Genomic DNA, 21,958 nt, shown 5'->3' with positions numbered 1-21,958 from the left:
GGCATATAGGCATATAGTTAGAGGACATCCAAAGGGACCTGTTTGGACCGAGGTAGTTGTGCCTCACATACACATAACTTTCAAACTGTGAAGGGGAGAAATGAGGTTGCAGCTTCTAACCTTGATCTAAACCATTCATTTTTGGAAAACCCTATGCTATTAGCATTAATATGGGTAAATATATTAACTAATAATAAAAAAGGCATCCCTTTAGGTTACTTGATGACATATTTACTTTTGGATTCTGACAGTAAACAGAAAATAAACTTCTCAGAGAACTTAAAGACAAAAATAAACAATAACAGGTCATTTATTCTTAAACTGAAATGAAAACACTTCAAGAGGAATTCAGTCAGTAGCGGGTTTTTATTATTGAGGTACATTCAAACTCTCTCCCTGCTTGTGATCACAGCTCAAGTTCAATCTTGACATCCATCTTGGCCTTGTATGGCTCCAGCAGAGGGCGCACTTCTTCAGACAGAAACCTGGCAACCTGAACAGGAGGAAGATGAGGACAAAGAAAGAAAAAACGAATATGTTACACAATAGGAGCCACTGGATCAGATTTAAACACCGAGCTAGCTTAGAGGAGGACCGCTGGTCTCGTACCTGCTGAGGAGCACGGCCAATAAAGGTCTTAGGGTCCAGTAGGGCGTCCAGCTGACCCAGGATGGGCGTGAAGTAAGGGTCTCGCTGGACTCTGGCCAGCAGGTCGTTGTCACCCCCCTCCTGTTTAACCACCGCCGCTGCCTCCTGGGACAGAACGCGGATCTTCTCGTGGCAGTCCTGATGCAGAACCAGACAGATCATGATCATCACATCCTTACGGATTTGCTCGCTGTGTCCTCTCACTGCTCTGTCTGTCCCACCTGTCTGTTTCCCCCAGCCTTCACCATGGCCATAATGATGTTCTCTGTGGCCATGAAGGGAAGCTCGTGGCGGATGTGTCTCTCGATGACTTTTGGGTAGACCACCAGCCCCTCTGTGATGTTCTGCAGGGTGCTGAGGATGATGTCTGCTGTCAGGAAGGACTCTGGCAGAGAGATCCTCCTGTGTTTGAGAAATTAAAGACCGTTTTTCTGAGTGGATGAATTAAGTGAGACCAGAAAAACCCAACAATTGTCTTTTATTGACATTTATTTAAGCCAGGCCCTTAAAACAGAAACATCATTGAGGCTTGACAGAGACTAAACAAATTAAAAGGCCAATAATGTTTTTATACTGGCCTGAGATATAGCCTTGGTTACCATGGTTTCAGAACGTTCTTGCATAAATACAGCAAGACAGACAGTTTACAATCTACAATCAGAACAAAGTCATCCTGACCTTCCCTGCTTCAGAACATGACATGCATACAAATGAAAGGAATGAGGTGTCACTAGTTGCGTTTTTTCCTCAACTTCCTGCACGTGAGGAAAGGGTTGGAAAACCAACAGCAGCACATGACATGACTGGCATGACTGACCAACATCTTCCCAGTTATGTAATATTCATGATATTAAAGAGAACAGTGTGGTTTTGTTTATTTTCTTTTTCCATCTTCCTATCAGACATTCATCAGTGATTCTAAAAATTGTGAGACATTTTTGCAAAGACTTTGAGTACAGTGTATAATATAATCAAAAGATTCAAAGAATGAGGAGGAATCTCTGTATGCATGGAACAAGGCCAAAGGTCAACACTATGTAAATAAAATGCGAAATTCTTCTCTGGAAATGCTGTGTCATATGGACTTCGGCCTGCATCTCTGATGATAAGAGGTTGCATTAGTGCTTATAGTATGTGCAGTTTACACATCGATAAAAGGCTCCATCAGTGCTGAAAAGTACATAAGAGGTTTTAGAGCAAAAGATGCCTCCATCCAGACATCTTTCATTCAGGAAAGGCCTTTCATCATCTAACATTTTCCATGGAATGATAGAATTTCTCAGTTTTAACACATGCTTTTTTTATGTTCTGCTGAGGAAAAAAATATGGGTTTATGAGATTTGCAAATCAATGAATTCTGTTTGTATTTAATTTTATGCATTGTCCCAACTTTTTTAAAAGTTGAACAACATTGCCTGTACTGGCAGCCTTTGGCGCCGTTATGGAGCCTAAGTCATTCATTCATTTTTATTGCGACGCTGTTGGGTTGATTTGGGCTGTTTTGCTGCCACAGGACTGCTAACATAGATGAGGGCATCATGATTAGATTCTGATTCAGGCAGCCATGATGCGATTATAAAACCATTATTGATGCATCTTTGTTTTCCTGTGTGACTGCTTGACCTTTTTTGCTGTGACAAAGAACAAAGAAGAAAACTTGTTATTCTACTGGTTCTGTTTATGCCACATCAGAGCAAAACATGGAGCTAAAAAAGTTGTATTTATCTCATTTTATGACCTGGTGGGGATCAAATTACTTAAATATTTCCTGATGAGTTAAACCTCAGAAGTAAAAAAAGCTGGACTTTGTTTTTTACAGAAGCTGAAGGCTTTGAAGTCCACATAATACTATACCTCATATTTTCATATACCTCATCTTTTTAATTAAAATCTAAACCAATGAAAAAAGGACTGGCAACCCTGCCAGGGCGTACCCTCCATCCTGCATTGAATAAGTTGGAAAATGGATCCACACAAATCCACACCAATAGACATTATTGTGTGTATCTGAACTGAATGCAAGGTTCGCTTTATAAATTCCAAAGAACACATAAGTTGACGCTAGCTCAGTGAAGACATGCATCTGGGTTAGCTGACCTGTTGGCGCTGTCATCCAGCGTCCTCTCCAGCCACTGGACCGAGGCCGTCTGCAGCGGGTCAGCCATCAGCGCCACCAGATGCCGGGCCAAGCTGCAGCAGCGCTCTGCACGCATGGGGTTCCTCTTATAGGGCATGGCACTGGATCCTGTAGGGAGAGCACAGCTTCAGGATGCATAGTTTGAATTCTCACGTCATGCTTTCTGAGTCACAGTCACCCAGCTGGACGAGACAGGCAAACATACCGATCTGCTCTTTCTCAAAAGGCTCCTCGATCTCCTTCAGGTTGGCCAGCAGGCGGATGTCTGTGCAGATCTGTAGCAGACAGTTTAAAGATGAACCGTAACCAGATCGTTAATGGAAAATGTTTATAAATTGAACCACTAGATGGAGGCATTACTCTAAATACCTCTGTCTTCTATTACTTACCTTGTGGACAGTAGCTCCCAAACTGGCCAGGGTGGACAGACAATCAATGTCCACTTTACGGCTGTACGTCTGTCCAGTCACCAAGTAGGCTCTGGATGAGAGTAGGGACGACATTAGGAGGATACTAGCAGACCTTTTCTTTGAAATACGTTAAAGGCCTCCCTTAGCTGGGACTATGTTGGTCCACTGGACAACTAACCTGTCAATCAAAGCAGCCCATCTCTAATAATACAAAACACCTAAAATATCTAAATAGCTGCTTCAGATAAAATTCTACCTCACCCTTAATTTTCCAGTTTACAAAGAGAAATAACATGCCTCTGTTGGAGGCAGAAGTTAGGTGCAGAGCTTACTTTTTGAAGACAGCCATTTCCGTCACCATCCTGTCAAGTTCCTCCACCTGGTAGCAGAAAACAAGAATTAACAACGTATGCTCCATCATTACACGCTGGTTATTACTCATCCATGTCTTATACCTTGTCATGGTCCCCCTGAAAAAGCTGCAAGAAGCTGGCCTGGGTGCCAGTGGTCCCCTTGACCCCCCTGAAACGGAGGTCATCACGGGCTCGCTGCAGGTTCCGCACATCCATCGCCAAGTCCTGCAGCCACAGACATGCTCGTTTCCCCACAGTGGTCAGCTGGGCAGGCCTGAGTAGTGAGCAAAAAGAGAAAGTATCAGAAGGCTGTCAGAAAGAAAGAAAGAGGGAATAAAAAGGTAGCAGGGGAGCCTCAGGCGGACTGATAAAGACGTAGCAACACTGCATGTAGAGTTGAATTCAGACTCACTGGTAGTGTGTGAAGCCAAGCGTGGGAAGGTCAGCGTATTTCTCTGCAAAGTTTGCCAGCCTGTCAACGACCCTCGCCAGCTGTTGAAAGGAGATTATTATCACTGACTTACTGTACAACACATTGTCATGACTCACACAACTCCAACACAAAATGCTTGGCCTGCATTCCACATTCAATGTGACAACAGTACAAATTATTTTACTCAAGTCAATTATTTCTACATTGTTGAATTGCTACCAAACAGCTGAGGTTTGTGGGAAAGAAAGAGAAGGCAGAGATAAGATTCCACTGTCTTCACTGGATGAGTGTAAAAGGCTGAGCCTCACTTTAGGCAAGAGGATGTCAAATCCATCGCGAAGCATAATGAGATCCTGAGGAGGAAGAAAAGAAAGATGTAAATATTTAAAGAGAAGTACATCATTTTTTAAAATGATTTGAATGTAAAATGATACAACAGATATGTGTGTGCTTTTAAAGGCCGACAGCTGCAGCAGCAATAAAATAAAGTAATTAAATAAAAAGAAATACTTACAGTATTATCTCCAACATAGCATGAGGTGGCTCCGAGATGAATGATGGGTGCAGCAGCAGGGCAGCAATGTGCAAAGGTGTGGACGTGAGCCATGACATCATGTCTGAGTTTACGTTCTTCTTCAGCTGCCATGGCAAAGTCAATGTCCTCTGCATGGCTCTCCATTTCCTGGATCTGGGCGTCCGTGATGGGCAGGCCCAAAGCCTGTGGAGGAAAACCAGCCAACACAGGGCATAAGAGAGACGAACTCAACAACAACAAATTAATTCATTTACAATTCAAGCTTAAAGAAAATTAAAGTTCAAAAATGGTAATGTTATTGATACAGGATTAGCTGACTAAAAACAAACAAAGAGAAGAAACAGCCCTTCCTGTTTTATTTTTATTTAGTATTTTTTCATGACCTCATTGGAAAACCTCACTATAGTGAGAGAAATTTAAAAAGGATCACTAAGCTGCAGCCCCGAAACTACAAACGTTCAATATTTTACGAAAAGTGCTACTTTGACTAATGCAACCATAAAACATTCTTCCACAGAAACTGCATCATATATTTTGCATTAGTATTAAAAATATGCATGTGATGTGTGCAGTGCTGGTCGGGAGTTTGGGAACACTTTCCCATTAAATCCATATATATATATATATATATATATTGAGAGAGAGAGAATTATTCATAAATTATTATTAAGTTAGTTAAAGAACAACCTGACTAAATAATCAATTATTAGACCTAACTATGACTCCAGGAGAAATAAAATGCACTGGAGTTTTCCATCTCCAGCTCTTGCAGAATGTTCTAAATATGCACTAAAACTATATTAAGAACAAACAGCCTGCTGTTGAAATTAATGATTCTATCTTTCACTTGCACAATCTTGGCAGGCATGTGCTGTCCTCATGAGAAGCCACTCTTTATCTTGATTTGATTTGATGCATGTGTCATGTGGTTACTAGAAGATAATTGAGAAAATGAGCTCAACCATGTGATTTATTCTCTCCCTTTGTGTTTCAATACACCTCAAGAGTTAATGTAGTCAACCCCAGCTTTTTCAAAGGTCAGACTGAAGGTCAGGCCAATCCCAAGCATGTTCAGTGGATATAAAAAGTGTAAACCACCCTGTTAAAATACCAGGTTTTTGTAAAGCTAAAGTAAATAACTTTTAAAAAGTTTAACACCTTTAATGTGACCTAGAACCTGTACAATTCAACTGAAAAACAAACAAGCCTTTTGAGGAGGAATATAAAAATAAAATAAAGCAGAATTAGCTTGTTGCATAAGTGCGCACATCCTTGATTAACGTCAAATAAAGTTCAGTTGTCCCACTGGAATTTCCCTGACATTTACTTAGAGTAGTTGCCTGCTAAACCAATAACCATGGCTCACAGAGAGCTTAGAAAGAATAAAAGGGGTGCATTTAAGAAAGGTACAAATAAAATCTGCAGCATCTGAACATAGTAAAGATAATCATCAAGAAAGTGTAGAAAATATGGGATGACTGAGATTCTAAAGAACTAGACCTCACCACCAAAAACTACATGGTAAGGTTGCCACGAACCCTACAGGAACACTGAAGGAGCTAAGTAATTAGCAAAAAAGTATGTCAAGTCTCCCAAAAACATGTAGGTATATATGTTCTGGTCTGACAAGACCAAGGTTGATCATCTTGGCCACAATTATTAAATGTAGATTAGGCACAAAATAAACATTTACCATCACACAAAAAGACACCATACTCATGATGAAGCATGGTGGTGGCAACATCATGATCTGGGGTTGCTTTTATTCAGCTGGAACTGAGGCATTGGTCAAAGTAGAGGAAATTATGAACAGTTCCACCTTTGCCTGAAAACCATCATATGTCCGCCATAAAGCTGTAATTGAAGATAAATTTCGCCTTTAAAAATGCCAATGACCCCCATACGCAGATCTAAATCATCAAAAAAATGGTTTCACCAGTAGAAAATAAAAGTCCTGGAATGGCCAGAGACCTGAGCTAAATCCAACACAAAATCTGAGATACTGTCACAATCAGTCAGATTGGGAGATACTTTTACAATCTGACAGATTAGGAGTTTACAAGAAAGAGTGGAGCAAATATTATCAAGCAGAGATGTGCCATCCTGATAAGACACCTAAGAAGACTGAATGCTGGGATTAAATCAAACGAATATTTAGTTTAATTAGAATATTTCTGAGGGGAAAACACTGCAAACATACAGGAACTTATGCTTAGCTGAAGTGTAATATTAGTAAAATACACACTCCCCAGAGGGCTTTCTCCTGTTACTGGTACATTCTCTGCTATTTTCAATCACTGTAACGTATTGGCCAAACATACTCTGCACAGGGAGACTGCAAAGCTACAGTAACTCCAAAGAAAGAATGTGTGCTTGTGTCACGTGAGGTGACATGTGAGAGACGATCTGTCACCAGTTACCCTCGTCTTTGGCCTCTTTACTAAGACAGCTGATTGAATTATAAGAATGGAGTAACTAGTAGAGCATTTGTGATACTAACCTGATCATCTCAACAGATGCTTATTTAATGACATCATCCATAACAACAAAAGTTGTGATTGCTTAACTGAACATGTTGCATGTCTTTTTGGCCAACTCTGTTTAAGGTTTGTTAAACTCTGACCTCGCTGTTTAAGGCATGGTCTCGAGGGACCTTAAAGGGGTCGCGTTAGGTTCAGGTCCTTAATGTCAGGCATGCTGCTATGTTACAGAAGACTCATTCCAGCTTAATGATGTGAGGAAAAGAAAAGAAATTCATTTAAAATTCCAGCAAACACGAAAACAACAACAACAAAAAAAAAAAAAAAAAGTCAATTTTTAAGGTATTAATACACAATCACACAAACTAAATATTTTTTTATCCTAATTTAGGCAACATACATGAGTTAGTGTAGAATAGGGGAGAGATGGTAAATGTAAATGAAGTCAGCAGCCGTGTTGATAAAGTTATTAGGTTAATAACATAAACATATAATTTTTACATGTTATTCGTATCAAAATTAATAGTATTAAAAGTTATAATTTAATATTAATATTTTGGTATTTATTTTAAGATTGACTAATTTACACAATTTTCTAATTTATCCGTCATTAAAAAGTCACTTAATTGAATTTTCTCCAGAGTGAGTAATACACTTTTTTGTTTGTCAGCTTTTTTTGTTTGAAAAAATAATACAAATGATAATAATAATAAATAAATAATAATAACAGAATAATACATAATACTTATATAGCAGACCCAGAAAAAAGACAATCTCTTAAAAGAATAATGAAAGTGTACTATTTAAGAATATTTGGAATATTTGTAACATTGATAATTTGGTATGAATGCATGGCTCAGAGCTAAAAATGCTAAGTTATAGAATTTAAAGGTAAGAAATGTGGATAATGTAAAAACTAAGGTGCATGAATGGACGTTGTTGTGTGTTGTGTGCAAGTGATGTTCATATTTTATTCTGTTATGTGTTGAGCAGACTTTATGTATCTGAAAACTGTGTTTATGTGGTGTATTATGTGGTGTGTATTATGTAAATACAGTATAATCTTCTAGAGTAATGTTAAATCATACTGCACCTGTTTAATTAAATTAAAATAGCACACGATAAAGCAAAAATAAGTAGAATCATAATGAAAGCTATACCAATTCATGTTGCATTTAAGAAATTTAATACTATAATAACTAAACCTTTTAAGATGATAAGATGAACATTTTATAAATAAACAATATCATAATATAAGGGTTGGAGGGGGCCCAGTGAGTTTCTGCCTAGGGCCCCAAGAGAGTCTACAATCGCCTCTGTATATTTATTCTTTATTCCTTTTCTGCTTGTGTTGCTGTGGTCCTCCTTAAAAACTATATTTAGAGCAGGAAACTTGATAAGGCCCTCTGAAGGTCGCTAACTAAAGTTCACCAGACTTGCAAAGCTAGACATGAACGTGCAGTTACATTAACAATACTATCGCAAACAGAAAAACTGCTGTGCTGCTCTTCTGCAACAATGTGCCAAACCTTCTCAGCTTTTGCAAGGCAGATCCACAGCTTCCTCCAGGTGGTGAACTTCTTCCTGTCACTGAAATTGTAGGCCATCTCCTTGCTGGCATATCTGGACACCAGTGGTGAACGGTATTTCATAAACTCGTCGGCTCCCTCCATGTTTGCAGGACGGGGTTTTGTCTGCTAACAAGAGGTCCACGCAACACCTTCGCTGACACACTGACACTCTCAAGCCCACTCGAGAAGACTACTTCAGCCTGTAGCATCACATGGACGAGGAGATGGGATTTTCACGACAGTCAAAGTCGGCGTACGGCTCAGACTCTGATTGTGACACTTGTTACGATGTACGGCAGAGTGGTTCTGAAGAAAAAAAAAAAAAAAAAAAAAAAAAAAAGGAAAGGAAAATATATATAAATAATACAGGTTTTATTACTGCTGCAGTAAATTAAGGTATGTCAATCGAATTCCTACAAAAACTTACCGCAAATGCTATTCGTACTCACAGTTGACATTTATTAATTGATTTATTTTCTTAAATATTTTTTCATTCATTTTTAACGTTCGGGGTCTGTGAATGCATCACGGCGCAGCTGCGCACATAAGACAAGGACGAAGTTTTTTATTTTATTTTATTTATTTATTTTCTTCCATAAGTCGCTGTATCCTTCACTGACCACAATACTTTGAATTTAAAGTAAATAACGACTCGCAGTCACTTGCTATTTATAGTAGCTTTCGTGTATTATGTAAGCTGTGACATTAAGCCTAGTATCAATATTTAAATGAATAAAATGTTTTATTCTCTCCCACCCTCCCTCACCTCATAACATTATTATGTCTGCAGGGATTACGTAAGTAATTGTGTGTTTGTGTGTAATGCAGCACCTGGGGAATAAATCCAGCTGTAAAGACAGAATAATGCTCCCTCTCCTTTTTCTATCCCTCTCTAACCCTCCCTCTGTCTGTCTATCCATCTTTCTCTCTGTCCTCCTGACTGCAGTCTGCATACAGTGCCACACTGATGCTTCTGCTGCTGGGTGATGGAAGCAAGTAGGAGGAACTTCTGCCTCTTTTTTGCTTAAAAAAATGACAGGACATCCTTTTAGAGCTGCTGCAGCAGGGGTGGATTTGGCTTTCAGTCTCCTGCATTGCACAATCTTTCTCCTCTGCTCGGACTGATAAAGACAAAAGAGGGAGCACAGCAAAACCAGGGAAAAGGGAAGGAAGGGGAACAGCTGTGGAGGGCTAAGGAGAGTGTGGAGGGGGATAATAGATTACAGAAAATAGGGAGAGGTTGGATGGAAAACATAAGAAATTAAGAGAAGACAGGGACAGGAAACTAAGGAGAGAGTGAGTAACACTGCAGTAGAATGAGGGTTAAAGTGAAAGGAAGAGCTGAGAAGCATTTGAGCTGGCAGCCTCTCGCACGCCACTCAGGATCTGACGCTTTCTGAAGAAGCAAGAAAAAGGAGTCCACCGTGGAGCCCAGAAGGAGAAGAAGGAGGGGGGCGGAGGAGGAGGAAGCCAGAGGTTCGACACACAAGATGGCTGCTGTGTCCTCTGCCTCTGACACCGGTAAGTGAGTTTACATCCTTGGCTACACACTTCACCTCCAGCTCCACATAATCACCACTCATCTAATAACAGCTTCTGGGGTGGACTCGCTGCACCATTTGTTATTTGAATTCTGCTAAAGTGGGAAACTGTTGCACAACTCAACTTTGCGTGATTAGCAACATGTATGTAAAGCCTCAGCATCAGTGATAAATTTATGGACCGCTCCTTCAGCTCCTCATCTTGTCTCCTCACCAAGCATTCATCCCCATGGAGCATCACTCTTCCTGCATGGTATTGATATTCTATCCTGATGCCATATGATCAAAATGTCTCCTCCCCTTGTAACTTTCACATGGAGCATTTGATATTCTGTCCACATGTTATTGTATCTGGAAGGAGTCCTCCTCCTTGACCTTATTTTCCAAAAGGCTAAGGACATATAGAGAACAAGAAGAGGCATGCTGTGTGGTGAGAATTCTGCAAAATAGCAGAGCTGGAACACACAATTTTCTTTGTGATTTTTCTTTTCTTTGCATAGAGGAATATGAGCAATAAAACATTCTCCTCTAAAACTATAGCAACGCACCTGGTGGAGACAGATGGTGTGGAACAGAGAAAGACGAGGCCATTCTGACCTAACTTGGAGGGGGAAAAAAGTCAAACAAAGAATAAACAGCTCAACCAAGGACAAAACAAAGGGAATAAGCAGTGTAGGTGCTCATACAACAAAAGAATATCACACATTTTTTATCACAGCTTGGAGCAGGGTCAGAGAGCAAAGGAGAAGAAACAAGTTTAGTCATCTCCAAAACAACTATGATAGCAACATCAGCTGTTTTGCAAGAAGTTAAAACACAATGTGGAGCATTTCCTCTATAGTAGTACAGAATATTTAAAATTTATTAGAAGGACTTACATAAATCCCCTGATCTAGTGGCATTCTGGTTTTGTTTTATTGAGTAATTTACAGAAACTTCTTATATCTTAATAATGAGCTCATTTGTTCCATTCAAACATAAAAAATAAAATGTCATCCATGTACAAAAATGATTTTCTTACCTTTCTGTGCTACATAAGGGGACCCCAGGGGCCGCCATCCACCTGAACGCCGCCTACTGATCCTGGGGGGCCCGCAGTCAGGCAAGACGTCCTCTGCTAACACCATCCTTGGGGATGAGTTCTTCGACGCTGGGACCGAGACCACGCACAGCAACGTGGGCCAGACCGAGATCTACGGCCGGCGCGTCACTGTGGTCGACACTCCATCTTGGGTCATCCCGGCTGACCCCGAGGACGAAGAAGAAACTGATACCAACGACAATGCTGGTGCAGAGTCAGAGAGCCCGGCACGCCCTCCTCCAAGTCTGGACAGCGAGGGGCCGTGCATGGGGGCTATCCTCTGCCCTCCTGGTCCTCACGCTATCCTGCTGGTGGTGTCGGTCACCCAACCATTCACTGACACTGAAAGGAGGGCTGCAGAGGAGCAGCTGGGGGCGTTAGGTGGAGGGACCTGGAGGTACTCCATGGTCCTTTTTACATGTGTGGACAAGCTTCCCAAAGGCGTTTTTATTGAGGAGCACATAGCAAACACCGGAGAGTCCCTTCAGTGGCTGGTGGAAAGATGTGGAAGCAGGTACGATGTCTGTTGATTTTTCTTTTTTTTTTTTCCACCTTTTATTGTGTCGCTTCTCATTTCAGACGTCTGCTCTGAATGAAAGAACACCAACCTGCACAGCCGTCTCTTTAAAGTCCTTGTTAGTTTGGAAAAAGCAGAACAATCACAATTCATTAGTGAATCTCTTGTTTGGAATAAGATGCTGCAGCGGATTTTAAGACAAGTTAAAAGAAAACAAAAACAACATGAGTTCAAAGACAAAAATCTTGGGGATAAACTTTGATAATAGAAAACAAATAGAGCAAAAACTCTTTTCACAGTATGATTTCTGGATCTGTAGACAAATGACCTTTTAAACAATGAAATCTTCATTACAGACAGACACGCTTCAGCCCTGTGCCTATTTTTCAGGCCTCCGCTTAAACATTGCATACACATAATGAAATGATTCTATCTCTGCAAACACATACTTTTGGAGTCATAGTAAAGGGAACATTTGTGAGATTTAAGTTGTGTAAGAATAAATAAAGATGGCACATAGCACAAATGAAAAATAATTCAGGATTGCCTAAAAAAACAAACACTTTCAGGGTAATTATGAATGTGACTTTGGGAACTGAATGGTAGTAGAATATGTGAATATTGTCTCTGCATAGACCAATTCTGATAAAGTAAAGCAGAATAAAAATAGAGAGGTTTTAGTACCAACAGTTCAGATGAAAATGGCTATTTTGGCACAGTTTGACCCCATCTATTCTCATAGTCCCCCAATCGGGGGACCTCCAGGTTTAAAAGGTGTACATTTTTCAGTACAGAATTATATTTATAGGCCTCAGCTGAAATATCCCTTATAGCACTGAAAAGTTTTAAAATATAGCAGTCATTTTTTTAACTTTGTGTGCACCTTTTTAAAATGTTTTTTCTTCTTGTAACTGCAGGTATCATGCCTTTGATAACACTCGGAAAGAGACTGAGGAAAACACTCAAGTACCCGAGCTAATGGAAAAGGTTGAGGAAATGATCACAGACAACCAAGGTTTAACAGAGTTTCATATGTTACTTATTTACAAAGTTTTTTAATGTTTTCCACATTGAGTCATGCTTCATCTTATTATACCAGAAGCCTTTATGCAGTTATGAAAAAGAAATTACATCTTTAAATGATTTTAGTTTTATCTGGATATATTATTTTTAAAAAATCCTGTCTTCTCCGGGTTTTAAAATCCAATAAATGCAGAATGAGATGAACAACATCACATATTACACTGATTTGTATTTAACAAAAACTAAGCCAAAGTGAGCACGTGCGTTGTGGGTAAAAACAAAATACACCTCACGATGATTTTTCATCATCAACAAATGTGAGAATCTCTAGAAAAGCAAAGGTTTAATCAGTTTGCCGGTCTGGAGCATTCAGATATGTGTTAACACAAGGAGGAAAGACATCAGCTATGATCTGAATGAGGTAATTGTTGTTGCTTGTAAATCTGAGAAGGGTTACTCAGAAGTTTCCAGACAATTTTTTTATTCTACAGAGAGAAAGATTATTCACACAGGGAAAGCCACTCAAGACAGTTTTCCCAGGAGGATGTCCCTCCAAAAAGTAGAGCTGTTTGGTCAAAATGCACAGCACCATGTCTGGAGAAAACCAAACAGTTCATCATCAACACAAACACCCCACAGTAACTGTAAAGCCCTGCGATGGAGGGGTGGGGATCTGGGCTTGCAGCCACAAGACTTGGTTGCCAGTCAGTCGACCGTGAACTCCTCTGCAAACCGGAATATTCTAGCATCAGCTATGAGGCCATCTGTTTGACAGCTACAGCGGCTTGAAAGCAGGTCACATCACAGATCCCAAACACATCAGCAAGTCTAGAATGACTGAAAAAGACAATAACCAAGTCAAGGTTGACCCAGTCAAAATGCAGACCTCCACATGAAATAAACAATTACATATATAAACAAACTGAGGCACCACTTTAAAGACGAGTGGACCAAAACGCCTCCACAATCATGTGACAGACTGATAACATCATACAGGAAACGATCACATCAAGTAAATGAATCATGGGGTGTTTGCTTAGTTTTTCCACACTGCTATCGCATTTTGGATGCATTTTTGTTAAATAAATAGCTACATGTAATACGCTGCGCTGTTCACCTTAGTTATATTTTAAGACCTGGTAAGAAAGGGATGATATATAATTATGTCCTGATACATAAAGCCTTAGAGTTGAAAGGGATGTACTTCCTTGTACAAATGACTGTTATAGTAACACTGCATTTAGAGTATTTATTTATGCAGCTCCTACGATTACTGCATTATTAACCAATGTGCCATTTATGTTACAGAGCCAACTTAAAATGGTTTAGTGAATAATTTATTTCTTCCCTCATACAGGCTGGTACTTTGAAGTGAATGAGCTGATTTTACTGGAGGAAGAGCAAGCTAGGAGAGCTCTGGAGGAAGAGAGGATGAGGATGGAGGAGCATGCCAGGCAGAGGGAGCAGATGATCGGAGGACCTCCCAGAGGTTTGAGTTGTGCATGTGCATTTATTATAATTCTGTTAATGGGAGGACAGAACTCCACATGGATGTTTAGTGGAATCTCTTATGCTTTCATTTTTCTTTTCTTATCACTTTATTCATCATCATTCTCATTTCTCGCTGCTTTCCGGCTGCACAGAATTGAGGTTACTGTTATTAGGCTGGAAGGGTGTTGGGAAGAGCTCAGTGGGGAACGCCATCCTCGGCCGTCGGTACTTTGAATCGGGCCAGGAGACGGAGCTGTGCCTTAGAAGGCAAGCGCTGGTGTGTGGCCGTCGCGTCACTATTGTCGACACCCCGGGCTGGGACTGGTTCTCAGTGAGGCGAACCCCAAAGCGAATCCGGCAGGAGTCCCAGCGTGGTGCTGCGCTCCTGCGACCTGGACCCCACACCCTGCTGCTGGTCCTGCCCGTCGTCTCATCCCTCACTGCCAGGAAGAGGAGAACGCTCCTGGCGCACATAGAGACCCTGTTTGGTGACAGCGCATGCCTCCACACCATGGTGCTGTTCAGCTGCGGTGATTGGCTGGGACGCACACCCATCGAGGAGCACATCCTCAGAGGCGGGCGGGAGCTGCAGAGACTGCTTGAGTTCTGTGGGAACTATTATCATGTCCTGGACAGTAAGACACCCGGCAAGGACAGGAGTGTGTCGGTCCTTCTGGATAAGATAGAGGAGATGATCAGGGAGAACGGCGACAAGGCTTTCCTTCCCATTCAAACAGAGTGGTGTAAGTCACATTTCATTCTCCTGTATATTTTCAGAGTGAATCAGCATTTACTCGTCTAGCTGAGATGGATTTTTAAAAAGGTAGACTGCAAAATTGTTTATAAGTCATTTAAAGCAAACATTAAAGAAGCAGGAGAAAAAGGTTTCTTTACATTTTTCTTAACAATAACAACAAGAATCAATGTTTTAATGTTTTTAACAAATGGTTGAAATAGCAGTTAAAATATAGTAACAATAGGTAAACGGCTCAGTCTGAGCATTACCCAAACCAAATAGCAGAGATGACTCAGGCTTATTTACACAAATGTTTAATAAGATTAACTGAAGGTTTTTCAGTCAATTATAGTGTTAAATAAATGCTCATTTTGAACTTGAAACTACTAACAAGAAGTTGAGAGAGGGGCATGTTTACTGCAGCGTTGTGTTTAGACAATCTGCTTACGAACAGAGACAACAAATTATTGTTTAAGTGATTTCCAATCAAATTTTTAGTTTTTGTTTGGCAACCTGTCCAGGGTGTGCCATGCCTCTGGCCTTGCAGCTGCTGGGATAGGCTCCAGCCCCCCTGCAACTCGCCATTTGAAATAAGCGGGTGGAAAAAATGGTTAAATGGATAAAATTTCTTAAATGTTTTTAGTTGGTGGCAGATCAGCACTGCATATAGACCAGTTTAGTACCCAGATTCTTCCTGTGGTTCCTAATGTGGTTTACTGTTGTCTTGCTGAAATAAGTAAGATTTACCCTGCAAGAGACACGTATTTGTCATTTAATATTAAAGGTGCCATAGTGGCTTTTATACCACGCTGGCCCCTGACCTACCAACTGCTCCGCAGGTGCCTACTGCTCTCTGGTAAATCTACTCGAAATGTGTAAAACTTCAAGCCTAATTTCCCAATTGGGATGAATAAAGTAAAAAATATTATCATTATTATTTTTGCAAAAAGGTGGCCACCAACTCTCCTCTGAAGGAGATGTCAGTCGTGAAAAAAGAAATTCACAAAGAATCTCAAGTTTTTTGTTTTGCTTGTGATAATGCTGCAGATGCAGTTGTTCCCATTAAAGTAAAATAAAATAAATGACGACCATCGCTGCTTTTCCTGTCTGAAGGCCTGTATGTCACAGTTTCTAGATTCTTTCACTGAGTTATGAGTTAAAATAATATAATCATCTTTTTTTTCATGGCCTGTTTGCGTACACAGAGAAGTGAATCCTTTCATATCTTCACTCCAGAAAGAAAGATGTTCAACCAGTTAGGTTATTTTTAACATTAACCTTCCAGACTTTTTTGTTGTCTCTGTTTTGACTGTTTATAAACCATAAAACCTCCATTTCAAACACGAAGTTCAAGTCATTACGTTCATTACATTTATTCGGTGTCCTAAACTGTGAGGTATATCAGGCTATAACCACAAGGCTAACATGTTCGGAGTTGCGGACACTAATATAAGCTCGTTTTATTTGACAGTGAGCGAGGAGAGCTCCTACTCGTCTGACAACACCGAACCAGAGGACGACTGTCGAGGATGCCAGCTACAGTGAATCCATCAAAGAGGGAAGTTGCCTGGCTCTCTTTTCTCGAGTCTTCAGCAGGCCCAAACATCACCTCATGTAATGTTAACCTCATTTTGATGTCGCTCTCCAACTCTGAAGAGTTTCAGGGAAGAACAAAGGGTTAGGATCGGACGTCTGGTTATGCTTAACTCTGTGTTAGAAAAAAAGACCAACTCCACTGTTTACTGAGCAAAGCTCCCGTTGGACTAACAGTGAACGAATAACCACGTGAACCAGTGACGTTCAGAACAGATACGTCAAATTCACGAGGAGGAGAAATAATATGCTGCAAGTGACCAGAGCTCAAACAGTGCTGCTGCTAAAGAAACCACGGTCCAACATCTTTGTAGGTTTGTGTTCAGTCTGAACGGATAAGCTCTGCATTACAAGCTGAACCAGAAAAGGTAGGATCATGTCTGCAGCAAGTCTGACACTCGTGATTATTGGAAGAGTAGGAGTTATCTCTTTGTGTACGTCTTTGTACAGTCATCCCTCTCTGCACCAGATGCCATTACTGCTCATTGCTCAGTTTAAATCAGGTCAGCTCAAATGAAAGCAGATACCAAACCAAAAAGCATGGACAGTGAGACAAAAACACTGTGTTGTAACATGAGCTCCACAGTGCAGAAACCTTTTAGTTTACATCCTCCACGATTATAAAACCAGACCATGAGGTATTCTCTGGTCACTCATATGCAGGTTATTAAAAAAATCTCTTCATTAAAGTTTGATTAGAGTCTGCTCAGGGAGTCGGGGTTAAACTGATGACTTAAGAGCAAAATCTGGCACATTTACAGAAAGGCTGATTTATGCTGATTGCAAAACTGCAGACGTGAGTCCCATAGCAAATCATTCTGGTGTCTTAATGCGAGTATTTGCTTTAGATTGTGGGGACTGTGCCGTTTGGTTGCAATGGGTAGATTGGGCTCATCTGTTTAAAGTAGCAAACAAGTATTTTTGCTTAGTATTCATGCTCAAAAGGAGCTCTGAATAAGTTAGGGAGGGCTGCACTGAAACTTTGCAGTCTCAGATCCCCGTGGAGCAGCTCGGGCTGCCTCTGTCATGCATCCTGCGCAAATATCGACAAGGTAGATTCAGCTATGTGCCTCAGCATCAAAGCGTGAGAGTGGGAGTACAGCCCTGCAGCAGCAGCAGAGCTGTATCCTAAAGGCTACATCAAGCTTTCGCATGCTACAGAAACAAAATAACCTCATGAACCATTCAAGCTCACACAGGGCCTTTCCTATCTGCTAACCTTTTCTACTTCAACAAGGCATCAGTGGTGATATTTAAAAAAAAAAAACAAGGAATATGTAAATCTATACCCAGCTGTCAGAGGCATGTTAAGAGATCGCATGCAAACAAATGAGTGCCTCTAGAGTTCAAGGCAACCTCACATCTTTATTCCTTTGACTCCTGCTCCACCTTAACTTCAAAAAAAGACTAGTGGATGAGCGGAAGAAACTTCACTGAAAGGTACAACTAGAAGTGTATATAATTTGTGATGGATACCACTGCCATGCTGTAAACATTCATTTTCTACCCATGATGACGTAGCCAGCAAAACAACACCCTGCCGCTGCTCCCCCGCTGTGTTTTACTGACTCTGTGCTTCTCCTAGTACCGTAGGCTACCGCTGCACTTAGCGCATCAAGCATGACTTAAGTTTCATCAGAAGATGTATCAAACACGCATTCAGAGTCCTCGAGTCCTGCTCCACCTGTTAATGTTGTGAAAGCAGTGTGTATTTGCAGTGTAAAATTATGTTCAATTGTAAGCTCTTAGCAAAGCATTTTGCACTGTATAAGTTTCACCACTTTACTGTAGCCAAAGTGACTGTGCAGTCTTTCCTGTATGGTAATTACATCATCAGTACTTTGATCATCCTTTGACAACAATAAAAGACATAAACCCACTGGTTTTTGTTTATTTTTGATTTAGCAGCACTTTGCAGTAGACAAAATTATCCTGAATCATGTGTAGGAAGTTGTAATTATGTGGCATTACCACTAGGTGGCAGTGTAGCAAACAGATTACAGAATAATCTGTAAATGTAAAATAATTACTTGTTAATAATTTTATATATTTATTACCCTTAAAAACAACGCAGCATCCTTATAGTCTTTTTCTTTCTGGTGGAAATAATTTGCATGTTAGCTCTGCACCAGTTTGATTTTGGCATGATTCCACAGAAGTATAGATCACCCCCATAAACTGGACAAACGCCCAGGCCAATTACAGGACGTCCACCCAGGACCTCGTCATGTGATGAATGCATGTGGGGGAGGTTATTGAAGCTGCGCCTGGGTCAGCATCCCTTATCTCCCTCGCTTCCCCCTCCATTTTCTGTAAGCCAGTGTGCACTTCTATTAAGACCCCACACATGAACTACAATAAATCATAACTTAATAATCAAAACTCATCTGAAAGATTTCCTGTCTTAATATGAAACATTAATTTCACATGACAGTCAGCTGCTTGAATACCCGTGTTTCTGCAGCGTGCCGCTTGTCAGGTGGGTTTCATCATCCTTCCAGTTTATGGACATCAATGGTTTCATTTTTCCTGGTTAGACGTATCCCAACAAACTACGAGGCAATCGTCTTACACTGGGCATGTTCTGCACAAATCTAGATTTTAATCTATTCAAGGGGCCTTTTTTTTATTTAATTCTTTTTATTTAATTCATATAAATGATTGCTGCACACAAGAAAACACAAATCCATTAAATTAGATATTAAGTCTTTATTAGAGGATCCATTATATGTAGTCTGGTTATATCACATTTGAAAAACTTTAAAAACATCCAAATGGCAAGTGAGGTCTGGATGCAGGAAAAAATACAAGTAACATGAAAAGGTTATATTTCCTGGAAGGAAAATACTCATTTCTAAACTATTAATACAAGATCCAAGTTTTCTACATTTAATACCAGTGGATTTATAACTGCATTGTGTATCCAAGACATGCTATGTTGACAGAACACGATACACGGATACATAACATGAAATAGATTCTGCTGATCCCACTTCCTATTTATCACTTCTCAATGCATACCATCCACGACTACTACTAGGTCCAACCATTAGGGGTCAGCACTGAGACCTTTCTTCCTTCGAGTCTGGCAAACTTCTTCCATCAGCTCTTTGAGATATTCGATCTCTCTGGCCATGGACTCTGCCTTCTCAGTCAGTTCCATGTTCTTCCTCTCCAGCTTTCCATACTCTTCCAGAAGCATTTCCTGTTCTGCTCTTTTCTTCTGCCTGTAACGAGTGGCAGCAGTTTTATTCTGCTCCATCTTCTTCTTTTTCTTGTCCTTCGGTGCCTTTAACGTTACCCTTTCAACTCCACCTGCAGCCCGGACGGCCTTTACATTATCAATGACACTGGGGGATGGTGGCCTAGCTGTGTGTTTTGGCTCAGGGTATGGCCTGCTTCTGGGGAACCTTTCAGGAGGGGAAACTGGTGGGGAATGGTTAATTACCTCTGACGGGGCAGTGATCCCAACTTGGTTTTTGGGAGCCAGCACCAGGACAATGCGAGTTGGGGAAAGGGAAAGCACAATCCTTGGGACCTGAGGGACTACAGAGGTTACCACGGGCTTCACCTCACTTTCAGAGACATCCACCTCACTGCCCAGGTCCAAGGTGAAGTCTGGGGAGCAAGGAGAATCAACAGCAGGGGGAGAGGGGTCTGGAGAAGCTGGTTCAGATTTGATTTCAAGCTCCTCTTGTGGATCTGGGACATAAAGTGGAGAAGAAGGAACTTCTTGCCCTTCAATGTGAGATTCAGGATCATCTACTGTAATGACATCTGAACAAATACTGGGAAGGACAACAGAGGGTACAACACTGGGAGCAGAAGCAGAGGAAGGACTTGAAGTTACGCAAGTTGGGAGACTTGGAAGTTGGAAGGAGTCGAGCTCCACGGGACAATCCAGGGAAGCAAGGAATTCTTCTGGAGAGCTGGGGGACTCTTCAGCAGGACCGCAGGAATCAATCAGAGAATCCAGGTCAAACTCACTGAGATCCATCCTCTCAGCCATCCAATCCAGGTCACTGAGCACATCCTCTGTGGAGATAAAACATAAATTTGTCAGCTCCTAATCACAAAAAAAAAAAAAAAAAAAAAAACTACAAAAACAAAATAATTTTAGTGTGTAGCACCACTACCTTCACTGTCATCTGAAGACATCTGGCTACATCTCAGCTGACCAGGATCACCCAGCCAAGGGAGAGGAAGCAGATCAGACTCAGTCCCAGCCTTGTTTCCATGGAGAACAGCAGGTGGCGAGGGAGGAGGAGAGTAGAAGGGAGGAGGAGAGGAGGAAGAAGACAACGATGAGGAGGCGATGGGTGACACAGGTGATGTGTCCCCCTCCAGTGAGGCTGTTCCTCGTTCCTGTTGTCCGTCTTTGTCAGGGATAACGACAAAGTCCATGACGTCAGCCATGGGAGAGGAAGGCCCCCAGAGAAGGGCCTCCATGTCTGCCAGGCCAAACTGTGAGCTTGTCATCGTCATGGTCATAGTGGCTGTTGTTGGTCACAAATGGAGTGTGAGATGATATTAGGGTAGCAACGAACTCTTTTATGCTGTCAGAAGCAGCAGTGCTGAGGGTTCCCAAAAAGGACCTGAAAAATGAGGAAAAAAGAATCATGGTAAAAATCTCAAGCCCACAAATACATAAAATCTCTTGTCTTTTAAATGTAAAAACCATTCTGATAAAAATAAAATCCAAATAGTGTTCGCAACACTGCCCCCATGGCTGCAATACACCTGCCCCACATCACGCGCTCCCTCAACTGACGTCATCCCGCTTCCAGACAAGGTTACAGACGCCACCATCCCATAACAGCGGCTACACTTTGTTCTCAATCCACCCCCAGAAAACCGCCATCTTGACACAAAGAAGCGAAACATTTCCTGCCACGTTGGCACTGAGAAGGTCCGACAGACGCCAAAACAAAAGTATTTATTTCCGTTAAGACAACGATATACTTGACAAAAACAGATCGAAAGCATTTTAACCCAATAAGATCATTTAACATTTAATGTCAATGTCACGTGTTGCGTAGTTCCCGCTACGAGTCCTGTGATAAAATAAGGCCTAAAAACTAAACTGTTCAAGTAATCGAGAGATTTAATGTCAAATTAATGAAAAATTACTAAACAAAATGTTATTTATTCTAATACAGTTACGTCAGACTAGCGTGGCGATTGGCCGCTCTTGGCCTGACAGCTGTCATCGAGTAAACTTATAAAATAATACTTACGACATTTTTGCTGAATTAGTAGTGACTCAGTGCACTGGTTGGATGCACTGTTTTGGTGGTTGCTGCTGGGTCGCTGCACACGTTTACACTGCCATTTCGGCCAAATCTACCGATGTCCAATAATGCTGTCTCCTTTTTTGTTGATTCTCAGAAAGGAAAATGGCGAGTGAGG

The 21,958-nt window shown here is 41.0% G+C and overlaps 3 protein-coding genes across 4 annotated transcripts; 1 reads left to right on the top strand and 2 right to left on the bottom strand.

Annotated features, from left to right (window-relative positions):
* Positions 1–347: 347 nt before the first annotated feature.
* adsl (adenylosuccinate lyase) lies at positions 348–8,818 on the bottom strand. Its single transcript, XM_042008215.1, has 12 exons — positions 8,526–8,818; positions 4,496–4,699; positions 4,290–4,334; positions 3,961–4,040; positions 3,651–3,822; positions 3,528–3,574; positions 3,175–3,265; positions 2,991–3,060; positions 2,746–2,893; positions 870–1,050; positions 610–786; positions 348–493 (listed from the first exon to the last, which is right to left on the bottom strand). The coding sequence occupies exons 1-12, from the start codon at positions 8,667–8,669 to the stop codon at positions 407–409; spliced, it is 1,446 nt and encodes a 481-aa protein (XP_041864149.1). The 5' UTR covers positions 8,670–8,818; the 3' UTR covers positions 348–406.
* A 69-nt stretch (positions 8,819–8,887) lies between these two features.
* si:dkey-110g7.8 (GTPase IMAP family member 8) lies at positions 8,888–18,428 on the top strand. 2 transcript variants are annotated; one of them, XM_042008173.1, is made up of 7 exons: positions 8,888–8,963; positions 9,514–10,088; positions 11,148–11,703; positions 12,624–12,721; positions 14,087–14,218; positions 14,373–14,963; positions 16,428–18,428. In XM_042008173.1, exons 2-7 carry the CDS (start codon positions 10,058–10,060, stop codon positions 16,499–16,501), a joined length of 1,482 nt encoding a protein of 493 aa, XP_041864107.1. In that variant the 5' UTR covers positions 8,888–8,963; positions 9,514–10,057; the 3' UTR covers positions 16,502–18,428. The 2 variants fall into 2 exon arrangements, with proteins under 2 accessions (XP_041864107.1, XP_041864115.1); XM_042008181.1 differs by lacking the exon at positions 8,888–8,963 and adding an exon at positions 8,973–9,364.
* Positions 18,429–19,243: 815 nt separating this feature from the next.
* atf4b (activating transcription factor 4b) lies at positions 19,244–21,941 on the bottom strand. Its single transcript, XM_042008264.1, has 3 exons — positions 21,787–21,941; positions 20,686–21,144; positions 19,244–20,584 (listed from the first exon to the last, which is right to left on the bottom strand). Exons 2-3 carry the CDS (start codon positions 21,038–21,040, stop codon positions 19,599–19,601), a joined length of 1,341 nt encoding a protein of 446 aa, XP_041864198.1. The 5' UTR covers positions 21,041–21,144; positions 21,787–21,941; the 3' UTR covers positions 19,244–19,598.
* Positions 21,942–21,958: the final 17 nt, after the last annotated feature.

This window comes from Melanotaenia boesemani, chromosome 2 (genome assembly GCF_017639745.1).
Source record: "Melanotaenia boesemani isolate fMelBoe1 chromosome 2, fMelBoe1.pri, whole genome shotgun sequence".
Classification (NCBI taxonomy): Eukaryota; Metazoa; Chordata; class Actinopteri; order Atheriniformes; family Melanotaeniidae; genus Melanotaenia; species Melanotaenia boesemani.
Note: the sequence above shows the minus strand (reverse complement) of the source record. Positions and strands in the feature narration are given on the sequence as shown.

Bases quoted from the DNA above. Each gene is read 5' to 3' on its own strand.
- atf4b (XM_042008264.1), bottom strand. From the start codon at position 21,040: ATGACCATGACGATGACAAGCTCACAGTTTGGCCTGGCAGACATGGAG. The intron at 20,585-20,685 runs GTAGTGGTGCTA...TTATCTCCACAG, and splicing joins GTCTTCAGATGACAGTGAAG to AGGATGTGCTCAGTGACCTG.
- adsl (XM_042008215.1), bottom strand. From the start codon at position 8,669: ATGGAGGGAGCCGACGAGTTTATGAAATACCGTTCACCACTGGTGTCC. The intron at 3,575-3,650 runs GTATAAGACATG...TTCTGCTACCAG, and splicing joins TTCAGGGGGACCATGACAAG to GTGGAGGAACTTGACAGGAT. The intron at 2,894-2,990 runs GTATGTTTGCCT...CTCTCCCTACAG, and splicing joins TTTTGAGAAAGAGCAGATCG to GATCCAGTGCCATGCCCTAT.
- si:dkey-110g7.8 (XM_042008173.1), top strand. From the start codon at position 10,058: ATGGCTGCTGTGTCCTCTGCCTCTGACACCG. The intron at 11,704-12,623 runs GTACGATGTCTG...TTGTAACTGCAG, and splicing joins GTGGAAAGATGTGGAAGCAG to GTATCATGCCTTTGATAACA. The intron at 12,722-14,086 runs GTTTAACAGAGT...TCCCTCATACAG, and splicing joins AATGATCACAGACAACCAAG to GCTGGTACTTTGAAGTGAAT.